Source organism: Erythrolamprus reginae, chromosome 13 (genome assembly GCF_031021105.1).
Source record: "Erythrolamprus reginae isolate rEryReg1 chromosome 13, rEryReg1.hap1, whole genome shotgun sequence".
Classification (NCBI taxonomy): Eukaryota; Metazoa; Chordata; class Lepidosauria; order Squamata; family Dipsadidae; genus Erythrolamprus; species Erythrolamprus reginae.
The window spans coordinates 11,937,311-11,950,958 of NC_091962.1; the positions used below are offsets into that span (position 1 = coordinate 11,937,311).

The following is a 13,648-nucleotide window of genomic DNA, read 5'->3' on the forward strand; positions in this document are numbered from 1 at the left end:
TTTGTTTCCTTCCCTTCCACCTTTTATTTCCTTTCTTCATTTACTTCTTTCTCTTTCCTTTCCCTTCATTTATTTCCTTCCTTCCCTTCCATCTTTCCCTCTTTTCTTCCTTTCCCTTCCCTTCATTTACTTCCCTACCTTCCATTTTTCATTCCTTCTTCCCTTCTTCATCCTTCCCATTCTTTTCTTAGTAGCCAAGTGTGATTGGACGCCCAAGGGATTTCTCTCTGGCAAGCCAGCTTAAAGCAGAAATGACAAGTTTCCAATATTGTTATTCTCTCTTCTATTCTTTCTCTAATTAATAATAATAATAATTTATTAGATTTGTATGCCGCCCCTCTCTGAAGACTAATTCTATTTCCTCCAAGGTGTCCTCTATTACCTTCATTGTGTATTATTGTGTATTGGACAAAATAAATAAGTGGGTGCCTTGGGTCACTCAGCCAAATGTATATACTGTACTGTATACTGCTCAAAAGAATAAAGGGAACACTCGAATAACCCATCCTAGATCTGAATGAACGAAATATTCTCACTGAATATTTCATTTGCACAACTATTCCATTTGCACAACAGCAGGTGAAATTGACTGTCCATCAGTGTTGCTTCCTAAGTGGACAGTTGGATTTCACAGAAGTTTGATTTACTTGGAGTTACATTGTGTTGTTTAAGGGTTCCCTTTATTTTTTGAGCAGTGTATAAATCCAAACTCTCAAGGAAGCGCCAGGGGGCATGATGGGAAATGTAGTTTCCCGGGACCTAGAGCGTGGCTCTCTTGCAACACCGCCCACGCCTCTTACCCAATCCGCGCTTCTTCCGCTCCCCGCCCCTTTCTCGCTGGACCAATAGCAAGCGAGGCGAGCGGGGTGGGCAGGAACGAGCAGCCAATGGGCGAGCGGTAGGCGAGGCCTCCCGATCAGTTGCTTGGATCAAGGCTTGGGTAAGTCGGGGGGTGCGTGGGAATCCCCCGGGTCTTGCTTCACATGGTATCTCCCACCCTGTAGATTTGGGGGAAGGGGCTCTTGAGCATGGGCAGAGTGCCAGAGAGCCTCGGAAGCGAGGGCTTCTCTCTTTTCAAGCCTTAAACTATCATAGGATAAATCGTGGTCTTGGGAAATAGTCCCTGGATGGCTCAATCTTTGTTTGATGTCTCAATGTAGCTGGAGTAGATAAATAAATGCATATTTATTCTGGAAAGGACCCAATCCTCCGAGTCCTCGGAGAGGGGCGGCATACAAATCTAATAAATAATAATAATAATAATAATAATAATAATAATTATTATTATTATTGTTGTTGTTGTTGTTATATTTATTATTATTGTTGTTATTGTTGTTGTTATTATTATTATTATTATTACTCCACAATTTGAAGGCTGATTTTTGAATGGATGAATCCAATCAATCAATGAAAGTGATGGCAGCCAGTCCCTTTAATTTCATTTTTCATTTTAATTTTACAGGGCAGAGAGTGCCCATATACCTTATTTAGCACTTCCAAAGCAAGGAAAACAATCATAAATAAAATAGTATCGGCCAGCCAGAAACAAACAAATATTCCAAAGTTTGTTTATAACAACAACAATAACAATGCCTTTGTTGCTTTTGGGGGGTGGATTGTTATTTATTTATTTTTATTTATTCATTTGTCCAATACATAAATACATAGGAAGAAAATAGACAGGTGATAATATAAAAGAGGGTGAAGGTGAACTTAGAGGAGAGGATATATGAAAGGAAGAGAATATATAAGATAGGTTAAAGAAAGGAAAGGCAATTGGACAGGGGACGAAAGGCACACCAGTGCACTTAGCAGACGTTTTGTGACCAAATTAGATAACGACATCAGAGCTAAACTAGAGGTAGGGTCTGCAGGTTGGAGGAGGAGGAGGTGATGAAAAGAGATAGAGGAGGAAGGAGGAAGACTCTGGATCCTTGGTGCTCTCTAAGCTTGGTAGTTTTCTTCCAGACCTTTCAGGACCAAACTAGGTTACGACATTAGTGATAGACTGGAGGTGGGGTTTATGAAAAGGAGGAAGGAGGAGGAAGGCTGTGGGTCTTCCAGCTTGCAAATGTTTCATGACCGATCGAGGTATCGTTGTGCGTCTCATACAGAGAAAATTCCACTCTTTTTTAGCCCTGATGATGTTACCTAGGTCATTAAACTGCAAGGAAAGTGCCATGCTCAGAGACCACCTTCCTCCTCCTCCTCTTCTCCACAACCCTACCTCTCTTTTAGCCTTATGATGTTACTTAGTTCGGTCGTGAAACACAAGCAATGAAAGTTCCAGCAGACGTGGTTGGTCAATCCACAGGAACTGAATGTAAACATGCCTGGGATAATCCTAAAATAAAATACAGGATAAAATACACTTGGTACTTGTAAGTATGTTTGTATGTTTATTTTTGTTTTGTTTTGTCTTTTATTATTAAAATAAATTAATTTTTAAAAAGAAACAGAAACATAGAAGATGGACGGCAGAAAAAGACCTCCAGGTCCATCTACTCTGCCCTTATACTATTCCCTGTATTTTATCTTAGGATGGATTTATGTTTATCCCAGGCATGTTTCAATTCAGTTCCTGTGGATTTACCAACCACGTCTGCTGGAAGTTTGTTACTCTTTCAGTCAAATAATATTTTCTCACGTTGCTTCTGATCTCTCCCCCAACTAACCTCCGATTGTGCCCCCTTGTTCTTGGGTTCACTTTCCTATTAAAAACACTTCCCTGCTGAACCTTATTGAACTTTTTCACATATTTAAATGTTAAAGGGTTAAATAAGGTTCAGGAGGGAAATGAAAGAGGGGTTTTGAGCAGGAAGGCACACCACATAATTATCATTAAAATCACCCTGTCTCCTTCTCTGAATAAGCCAACATTACACGGGGCAAAACCCGAACTCAGAACAATCTACATACATACATACATACATACATACATACATACATACATACATATATACATACATATATATAATGAAATGGTAATTCGTACTTTTTATGTGTCTACCAATGACTAAAAGATAAATGACAATAAACATCATTAAAGGTAATAAATGAGAAGAGAAGGGATATTTGGTAGTACAAATAATACAATTATTTAACCCTTTAACATCATATATAGATGTGTTAATATTGTATTAATATGCGTTAATATTGTATTAATATGTGTTAATATTCTATATAGATGGGTTAATAAGGAACGTAATAGAATGGTTGATGATCTGTAAATGACAAATCCGAACAATATTTGTATTTGTGTAAAAATAAATATATATTTTTTTAAAAGAAACCATCAAGCACAGAGGGTATTCAACCCCGAGTTACAAATATTCCCCTTTATTTATAATAATAACAACCTGGCAAGAATGTCGTGGTGAAAATAAAATACCTGCCACCAAAAAGGCTTGTAATGGATGTATTAATTTCCAAGGGGTTTTTTTTGGCAGGTAACGCCACTTCGAAAAACTCAGCCGAAGCTACATTCAGAACTGGCAGCTTCCAAGGGCCGGCCGCTCCTGCGCTGCGAATTTTGGCTCCGCAGGAACGTTGTACAAGCCGGGGGGCCCAGGCGGTATCTACGGACCATGGCGACTCAGGTGGATGGAGAGGCTCCGAAAGATAGAAGCGGGAGCCCACAATGCTCAGCCGTGACCGCTGGCATCATCGTCATCGGAGACGAAATCTTAAAGGTACGTGAACTCTTTGCACAACGGTTCTGGTCCTAATCTAGTAACTGGGTTTAATCTTGGCTAGTCTGGAAACTGGGCTTAGTTACTGGGCCCATAACCTGTTGGGGGCAGAGTGAGTTTTGGGCACAGGGAAGGTGACCCACCAGCTAGCCATAGTTAACCACTGCACCTAACTGAAGTCTTCAATGAAACTCTTGTGAAAATATATGCAGTGGTCCCTCTACTTAAGAACTTCATTCGTTCCGTGACCAGGTTCTTAAGTAGAAAAGTTTGTAAGTAGAAGCAATTTTTCCCATAGGAATCAATGTAAAAGCAAATACAGTGATCCCTCTATTATCGCGAGGGTTCCATTCCAAGACCCCTCGCGATAATCGATTTTTCGCGATGTAGGGTTGCGGAAGTAAAAACACCATCTGCGCATGCGCACCCTTTTTTTCTATGGCCGCGCATGCGTAGATGGTGGAGTTTGCGTTCCCCGCCGCCCACGCAAAGGGGAAACCCCGATTCAGCTCCTCGCTGCTGCTGCGCTACCGAGCAGATCAGCTGCTGGGCGGCCGAAGGAACCTTCCCTGGGTCTTCCCCCTCTTGCTGGCGGGCGGGCGAGCGGCGGGCATCAGCGAGGAGCCGAGGTTTCCCCTTTGCGTGGGCGGCCGGGAAGACCCAGGTTGGGGGTTCGGGGGTTGCTGGGAAGCCCCCCAGGCCGGCTGTGGCCTTTTAAAACAGCCGCGCCGCTTCCCAGCTGAGTCCTGAAGCCAAATGCGGAAGTGGTTTTTTAAAAAAATTAATATATTTTTTTAAATCGCGATATAGCGTTTCGCGAAGATCGAGATCGCGAAACTCGAGGGATCACTGTAATGCGTGCAAAACCATTAGGAAAGAAATAAAAGCTCGGAATTTGGGTGGGAGGAGGAGGAGGAAGAAGAGGAGGAGGACAGTCGCTGCCCAGAGCGAAGGGAGCATTTCTTTTCTCTGGGCGCTGGCAGAGGTTTATTCCCTCTCCAAGCGCCCAGAGAAAGGAAAACGCTTCGTTCTCTCTGGGCTGCCAAAGCCTCCTTAAGCGCCACCGAAAGGCTCCTCTGGCAGCCCAGAAAAGCCCGAGATGGCCAGGATGAAAGGGGGAATGTCAGGAAACTGACTGGGCCTTCGTGCCGCTCTCAAATTTCCTGGGACATTTTTCTGAGCTTGGGTTCTTAAGTAGAAAGTGGTTCTTAAGCAGAGGCAAAAAAATCTTGAAAACCCGTTTCTTATCTAGAAAATTTCTTAAGTAGAAGCGTTTTTAAGTAGAGGTACCACTATATTGTACAGTATTCTGGAAATTTAAGAACTGAGATCTTAACTTCGATCTTAAGAAGAGGTTGATATTTCTGTCTCTGGGCACCCTTTTTTTTTAAAATCAAATTTTATTTGTCAAATTTATTTATTTATCAAATTTATAAGCCGCCCAACTCCTTACAGACTCAGGGCGGTGAGAACTTATCTGCTGAATATGGTATACTAAGAACATATCTGCTGAATATATACTAAGAATATATCTGCTGAATATATACTGCTCAAAAAAAAATAAAGGGAAGACTTAAACAACAGAATATAACTCCAAGTAAATCAAACTTCTGTGAAATCAAACATTCCACTTAGGAAGCAATTGACAGTCAGTTGATTGACAGTCAATTTCATTTTGTTGTCAGCACTTTCAACTTTGTACAGAACAAAGTATTCAATGAGAGTATTTAATTCATTCAGATCTAGGATGTGCTCTTTAAAGGTTCCCTTTATTTTTTTGAGCAGTGTATATTGAGAATATATCTGCTGAAGAAAACTCCGTATTGGCGACTGGGAAGAGCAGTGGGCCAGTAAAAACACTCTGCTAGTTCGTTTGGTTGCCCATACTCCACCCCGCAAGGAATTATAAGGTAGTTAACCAATGATGATTATCCTTCTAATAATATTTTTGGGGGGTCTTTTTTCAGGGATACACACAAGATACCAACTCTTTTTTTATGTGCCGTAAACTCCGCTCACTAGGGGTGAAGGTAGGCAAGATCTCCATTGTGCCGGATGAGGTAGAGGCCATAGCCACTGAGGTAAAATCTTTCGCCAAGAGGTTCACTTATGTCTTGACGTCGGGCGGCATCGGCCCCACGCACGACGACGTCACCTTCGAAGCGGTCGCCAAAGCCTTCGGGGAGAAAATCGAACCCCACCCGGAGATGGTGGAACTTGTCAAGAAATTTTTCGGCCAGGAATCCAGCCCCGAAAGCCCTAAGATGAAGCTGGCGCGCGTCCCCAAATCGTCTCTTCTCAACTACGGGGTGGACGAGAAGACGGGATGTACCTTCCCGTATCCGTTGATCAGCGTCCATAATGTCTACATTTTCCCTGGAATCCCCTCGTTGATGAGACGGGCCTTGGACGGCCTCGAACATCTATTCCGCAACGAGAAAACTCAGTTTTACACCCGGGAGATCTACGTGAACGTCGAAGAAACGCGGATCGCGTCGGTGCTTAATGAAGCCAACGCCCGGTTCTGGCCTCGCACCAACATTGGCTCGTACCCGGATTGGGTCAGCAATTACCACCGCGTGAAGCTGATCTTGGACTCAGATTCGGAGGCCCATCTCAATGAGGCGCACACTTTCCTGATGGAGAAGTTACCCCAGGGGCTAGTGGTGCCTCTGATAGCCGATCCCGTCTCCCAGGCCGCTACGGATGTCTACGGATTGTCTGAGTCCGGTAGGTAGCCTTGTCCGCCGTATGGATTATCTCAAGTTTGATAAGTAGCCCTATCCACCTTTTGTTGCCCGTTGGCCGCCAACCCCTCCTATTATGGCCCGCCAGTGGAGCACAGCAGAGCTGCCAAAAGGCAGGCATGGTTACTCTAGAGTAGGTCTCCTCGAGAGTAAAACCTGGGGCTAATTGGCCACTCCCCTAGTTTACTTAAGAACAACAGAGGCAACTTAATCTCTGCAGGAAACTAAGTTTGAAATTTGCCCCATTTCTGGAAAATCTCAGCTTATCTGCTTCGGTTTGTTTATGGAGGACAATTTCTTTTTAAAGAAATAAATTGTATTAATTTTTAAATAATAGCAGATACACCCTACATGAAATACAGGGCACAGTGATGTGTGCTTCTACCACCCAACGTTATTCATTGAGACCCTTCCACCAAAATGAAGGTGTACCCCTTTTATATAGAAATATAGAAGACTGACGGCAGAAAAAGACCTCATGGTCCATCTGCCCTTATACTATTTCCTGTGTTTTATCTTAGGATGTATCTATGTCTCTCCCAGGCATGTTTAAATTCAGTTACTGTGGATTTACCAACCACGTCTGCTGGATGTTTGTTCCAAGGATCTACTACTCTTTCAGTCAAATAATATTTTCTCACGTTGCTTTTGATCTTTCCCCCAACTAACTTCAAATTGTGTCCCCTTGTTCTTGTGTTCACTTTCCAAATAAAAACACTTCCCTCCTGGACCTTATTTAACCCTTTAGCATATTTAAATGTTTCAATCATGTCCCCCCTTTCCCTTCCATCCTCCAGACTATACAGATTGAGTTCATTCAGTCTTTCCTGATATGTTTTATGCTTAAGACCTTCCACTATTCTTGTCTTTGGACCCGTTCAATTTTGTCAATATCTTTTTGTAGGTGAGGTCTCCAGAACTGAACACAGTATTCCAAATGTGGTCTCACCAGCGCTCTATATAAGGGGACCACAATCTCCCTCTTCCTGCTTGTTATACCTTTAGCTATGCAGCCAAGCATCCTACTTGCTTTTCCTATATCATTTGAAACCAAGCACATTACAATATTTGCAAATTATAGAGTGATTCCAGTTTACTCTTTATACCTTGGCCTAACCACAAAACCTCTAACCCTGTCCTATCTTCCCACCAATTCTTTCACTTTCATAATTTCAAACTGAATGTGTTCCACCCCGAGTCTACGGAGAGGGGCGGCGTACAAATTTAATAAATAATAATAATAAATAATGTACCGGTACCAATTTTGTATTGTCCATTTTGTTGCATCCTTCCAACCTAAAACTATTACTGCTCTGGCACTATTGAGGACAATTTCTGGGCTTTTTTTGCCAAACTTGATGAGCTATCAAAGACTAATTTCTGTTATTTGAAACTTTCTGAACTTATGGCCAGCTGTTAATTATGATTAATTAATTAGCAGCTGAGGGTTTTTTTGCAAGGAAAGATTGTTTTAGATTTGTCTGTGTGTGTCTCCCCTTCTAAGCCAGTTATTAGTAGTGGTTTACTGATTAAATTAAGTTCATCAATCCAAGACTTTGCTCACCCAATGATGCCTCCTTTCCTCCTACCCTGCAGGCTCTCCTCTTGGCCAGAAGGTGGCAGCGTCGCTGAGGACCATCGAAGAAGGCTTGGATAACTACAGTCTCTCCCAGATCTGCGTTGGGTTCAACGGCGGGAAAGACTGCACGGCTTTGTTGCACCTTTCTTACGCCGCCGTGCAGAGGTACTGCTTTGGCAACATCACACACCGATGCAAAACCAGCTCCCCCCTATAGTTGCACTTTTAAAAAAAATTAATTAAAATTTCGATATGCTTTAAGAATGAGATGTATGTTTCTAGTCCTCATTGTTGATGTCAAGACCTAATAGTGCCTTGCAAAGCTGCCTAGTTCAGTCACTGAAGTTAAAAGGGGAAGTTAAAAGATAACCTGGAAGTTAACTTTTAACACTCTTGATTCTTCGGAGAGGGACGGCATACAAATCTAATAAATAATAATAATAATAATAATAATAATAATAATACTCAGCGGACATTTGAAAACCATCGGAATTGACAAAATCTCCATCTGTCAATTGCAAAAGGCCGCTTTACTGGGATCGGCAAACATAATTTGCCGCTACATCACGCAGTCCTAGGTGCTTGGGAAGCGCCCGACTAGTGATGAAATACGAAATCTCGTTTGCTGTGTTGTATTGACATATAATAATCTTCGGAGATGGGTGGCATACAAATCTGATAAATAAGTAAGTAAGTAAGTAAGTAAGTAAGTAAGTAAGTAAGTAAGTAAGTAAGTAAGTAAGTAAGTAAGTAAGTAAATAAGTAAGTAAATAAGTAAGTAAATAAGTAAGTAAATAAGTAAAAATAAAAATAATAATAATAATTTAGCGACCGTCCAAATGAGTTTTTCTCGGATTAGAGGCCCCTTGAAAAGCCAAGCTGGCTCTCGGAAAAGACTGTTCCTCATTTTTCCTTTTTAAAACAACATTTTTTTCACTTCTCCGCAGGCGCTACCCAGAAAAGTTGGGCCAGCTCCAAGCGCTGTACATACGTACCGTTCTCCCCTTCCCGGAGATGGAAGAATTTATTCAAGATACAGTTCGGAGGTAGGCACCAATTCTATCCCTTTGGCAATGCTGCCGCCGCCTTGATTTCCATCCCAAAGCCGTGGGGTGAAAATCAATGCAAAATTGATTTGTGCCAGCCACTTTCTCTCAACCCTAAGAAGGAAGCAATGGCAAAAATCCCTTCTGGGTGGGGAAAAATGGTTAGGAGGACTCACCCATGCAGTGTCCAAGATTTGGTCCAATGTCCACATATACTGTACCTGTGCTTTTTGCTTTTCTTGCCAAAAAGTCAGGTTCCACATTTAGGCAAGAAAAATAAAATGCACAAATATAATATAAGAACCTAAGAAGAGCCCTGCTGAATCAGGCCAAAGCCCATTGAGTCCAGCATTCTGTGTCCCACAGTGGCCCACCAATTGTCCAGGGGGATCTTGAGCAGAAGGAGAAGGCAAGACCCTCCCTTTCCCTTGACCCCCAACAAATGGGACCCAAGGGAACCCTGCCTGCCTCAACCAACATAGAGGTGGCACATGGACATCCGTTTCAATAACCATCTATATGCTTGGCATCCATGAATCTGTCTAATCCTGCCTTGAAGCTATCAAGGCTGACAGCTGTCATGACCTCTTCTGGAAGTGAATTTGATAAACCAAGGACCCTCTGGGTGAAGAAATATTTCACTTGATTTGCCCTCACTTTATTACCTATGAGCTTTAGGGAGGGCAATATAGGTGGTACTTTGCTCAACAGGAGTAACTGTGAGAGGGGTCTTGGAGTCCTACTGGACAAGCATTTAAATAGGAACCAGCTGTATGTAGCAGCTGTCAAAAAAGCTAACGCATCAACAGAGGGAGAGAATCAAGATCAGATGAAGGGTTAATACTACTTTATAAGGTCACACCTGAAATCCTGCTTTCAGTTTTGGTCACCATCATGCAAAAAGGATGTTGAGACTCTAGAAAAAGTGCAGAGAAGAGCCACAAAGAGGACTAGGGGACTGGAGGCTAAAACATACGAAGAACGGTTGCAGGAACTGGGTTTATGTCTAGTTTAATGAAAAGAAGGACCAGGGGAGACAGGATAGCAGCCTTCCCACATCTCAGGGGTTGCCCCAAAGAAGGAGGAGTCAATCTATTCTCCAAAGCACCTGAGGGTAGAACAAGGAGCAATGGGTGGAAACTAAACAAGGAGAGAAGCAACTTAAAACTAAGGAGAAATTTCCTGACAGTCTCAGAACAGTTAATCAGTGGAACAGCCTGCCACGAGAAATTGTGAATGCTCCAACACTGGAAGTTTTAAAGAAGATGTTGGATAACCATCTGTCTGAAGTAGTGTAGGGTTTCTTGCCTAAGCACGGGGTTGGACTAGAAGACCTCCAAAGTCCCTTCCAACTCTGTTGTTGTTGTAATAATAATAATAATAATAATAATAATAATAATAATAACAACAACAACAACAACAATAGTAACGATAATAACGATAATAATAGTTATTGTTGTTTTATTGTTTTGCTGTTGTTATTATTATTATTATTTATTATCCTTGTTGTTGTTCTTATTATTTGACCCCATTTTAAAAAAATGGTCCATTAATCCCACTCGTCGACAGCCAAGCTCAATGCAGGGAGCGGGTTCGAAAGACGGAATTTGATGATTCCTCCTTTTGACTCTTCCCATGGTTTTTCCGACAGGTACAACCTTCGTATCCACGTGGTCCAAGGGAATATCAAGGAAGCTTTGGGAATCCTAAAGTGTCAGCAGCCAGATGTGGAGGCCGTTTTGATGGGCACCCGCCGGACGGACCCCTACTCCTGCGGCCTGAAGCCCTTTTGTATCACGGATCCCGAATGGCCGCAGTACATGCGGGTCAGCCCTCTGTTGGTGAGCTTTTTCCGTAGAATTTTTTTTTTTTTTTGCACAATTCCATTAAAATTGGCTAGTTACATTTTATGGTGGACGTGTCCAAGCGCAAAAAGTTTTTGCATTAAAATAAAAAAAAACCCGCTTGGAACAAATTGCTACCAAACAAATTCCACTTAAACCTGCTAAAATTTTTATTGGGAATATTTAAACAAAAACTAACTAAAGAAGATAGATAACTTAATCCTGCATATAATAACAGCGTCTAGGTTGTCCTATGCTCAAAGTTGGAAATTAAACAGAACCCCATCAATGTTAAATTGGATCAACACTACTAACCAGAGCGTACAAAATTCTCCTCTCTCCCCCCCTTTCTTGATTGGCGCTTAGGACTGGACTTACCACGATATATGGTGTTTCCTTCGCAACCTTTATATCCCTTACTGCATCCTGTACGACAAGGGGTGAGTGCGACAATGAATTTTTATCGAATTTATCTAGTTCTAATTATCTAACTCATGAATTGTTATCTAATTCGGTGTATTTGCACTAGGACAGCGATGGCGAACCTGTGACGCGCATGTGGAGCCGTATTGGAAGGCACGCGAGGCATCGCTCTATGCCAGCGCTGGCCAGCTGATTTTCTGCCTTCGAGAAGGCCATTTTTGCCCTCCAGAGGCTTCGGGGAAGCTTCGTGAAGGCCCGGAGTGCGAAAAACGGCCCAACCAGCAAACCGGAAGTCCGTTTTTCCAAACTTCCGGTTTGCATGTTGGGCCGTTTTTCGCACTCCAGGGCTTCAGGAAGCTTCCCTGAAAACTCCAAAGTGCAAAAAACAACCCAACAGGCAAACCAGAAGTCTATTTTTCCGAACTTCTGGTTTGCCCATCCGGCCGTTTTTTGCATTCCGAGATTCAGGAAGCTTCCCGGAAGGCTCTGGAGTACAAAAATCAACCCAATTGGCAAACCGGAAGTCTGTTTTTCTGAACTTCCGGGTTGCCCGTTGGGCCGTTTTTTGCATTCCGAGATTCAGGAAGCTTCCCGGAAGGCTCTGGAGTACAAAAATCAACCCAAGAGGCAAACAGGAAATCCATTTTTCCAAACTTCCGTTTTGCCCGTTGGGCCATTTTTCACACTCCTGGGCTTCGGTGAGACCTGCGCGAGTGGGGGGCTGTGACCATAAATGGGGGAGGAATGGGTGTGGGTACGCTAGCACTCACTCACACACCCTTTTCACACACGAACCAGAAAAAGGTTCACCATCGTATTCCAGAAAGCTTTTAAAAGGCCAGACAGGTTTAAAATTTGAGGGTAAGAGAGAGAGAAGTGACATTATTAGATATTATTTGAAGGATAAATCATCGTCACTTAAATATCCCATAATTCCCTGCGGGATAGAATTCGGGCCACTGAATGGAGCTAGCGGAGTGTTTTTACTGGCCCATTGCTGTCCCTGTCGCCAATATGGAGTTTTGTTCCATGGATAATATTCTCATTGTGCCCAGAGAGAGATCCTCTATCTAGGATCGAACTCCCAGCCTCCTGAGCTCCACCGGATTGAAAACGTGGGTTTTTTGTTCATTTGGTTTTCATGCTGGCTTCATGTTTCGGCAGTTACACCTCGCTGGGATGCATGACCAACACGCAAAAAAACCAAGCGTTGCGTTACACAAACGCCCAAGGACAGGAGTCCTACCGGCCGGCTCACGAGTTGGAAGATGAAAAAGAAGAACGCATCTCGCGCTGTTGAGTCACAGATCACGCCCCTAGCCAGCAATGCTGGTTTATAAGCAAAGCCCAGAATAAGAAGAAAAAAAACCAAGTAACTTTTCACGGCAGGTTTTATGAGTCTCATAAAATGGAATGCACAGGTGAGGACCATCCTTGGATTGGCGTCTTTCGAACGGATCATGACGCCCATTTAAATATTGGCGCCAAAATACAATCTTGTATTTTCTTTCTGATATTCTCGATTTTTCTGCATTGGAATTTTTTAAAAAATAGGGGGTTTTTTCCACCCAATTCTCACCGGCCTTCTTTTGTCCTCATTTTATTGCGATTGAAACAAGTCAAAAAGATTATTATGGTCTCTTTTATTCATTAAACATGAAACTCAGTGAACTGAACATTTAAAAATGTTTGTTGTTTGTTTGTTTAATCGTCAATTTGATTCACAGTCTCGGACTGCTTAAAAACTTTTAACAGTTCAAATTCTAACCAATGGGAAGGAAGGACTCACTGGACAAGAGCCTAATTTTTTTATATATATATATATTATATATATATGTTTTCATAGATTTGCACGGGTATATGTATGTAGATTGTTCTGAGTTCGGGTTTTACACGGGGCAAAACCCGAACTCAGAACAATCTACATACATATACCCGTGAAAATCTACGAAAACATATATATATTTATATGAGGCAAATAAGGAGCTGTGATGTTCCTTCAATACACCAGGGTGATTCGACACAAAAATATGTAACCCTTCCCTGGTGCAGAGCTGAAGGGATTGGATACTGTAGCCTAGAGGATAATTCTTACAAGGCAAAGGTTGCAGGTTCAAGTCCCAGTGGGTATGGCTAGCTGATGAGGCCAAAATAAGGCAAAAATAGATCTATCCTAGTCTCCCTTAATTTTCAGCAAAAAACAAAACAAAACATACAGTATATATATGATATTGGGAGATATGAGAGCAGACAGAGCCTCCCTGTCCAAGAGCAGTCTACCAGGGTGAGGAAGCCCAGGCAATCCTTAGGCGACTCG

General features: G+C 42.4%; 1 protein-coding gene across 2 annotated transcripts; it reads left to right on the plus strand.

Annotated features, from left to right (window-relative positions):
* Window positions 1-873: 873 nt before the first annotated feature.
* On the plus strand, window positions 874-13,017 carry FLAD1 (flavin adenine dinucleotide synthetase 1). Of its 2 annotated transcripts, none has more exons than XM_070766588.1 (8): window positions 874-940; window positions 3,450-3,692; window positions 5,660-6,422; window positions 8,036-8,183; window positions 8,966-9,064; window positions 10,716-10,905; window positions 11,275-11,348; window positions 12,496-13,017. In XM_070766588.1, the coding sequence occupies exons 2-8, from the start codon at window positions 3,588-3,590 to the stop codon at window positions 12,629-12,631; spliced, it is 1,515 nt and encodes a 504-aa protein (XP_070622689.1). In that variant the 5' UTR covers window positions 874-940; window positions 3,450-3,587; the 3' UTR covers window positions 12,632-13,017. The 2 variants fall into 2 exon arrangements, with proteins under 2 accessions (XP_070622689.1, XP_070622688.1); XM_070766587.1 differs by lacking the exon at window positions 874-940 and adding an exon at window positions 945-986.
* The last annotated feature ends 631 nt before the right edge of the window (window positions 13,018-13,648 follow it).

Excerpts from the sequence above, each read along its gene's own strand:
- FLAD1 (XM_070766587.1), top strand. Across the intron at positions 8,184-8,965 it reads TCTTACGCCGCCGTGCAGAG|GCGCTACCCAGAAAAGTTGG; the intron begins GTACTGCTTTGG and ends ACTTCTCCGCAG. Across the intron at positions 11,349-12,495 it reads TGCATCCTGTACGACAAGGG|TTACACCTCGCTGGGATGCA; the intron begins GTGAGTGCGACA and ends ATGTTTCGGCAG.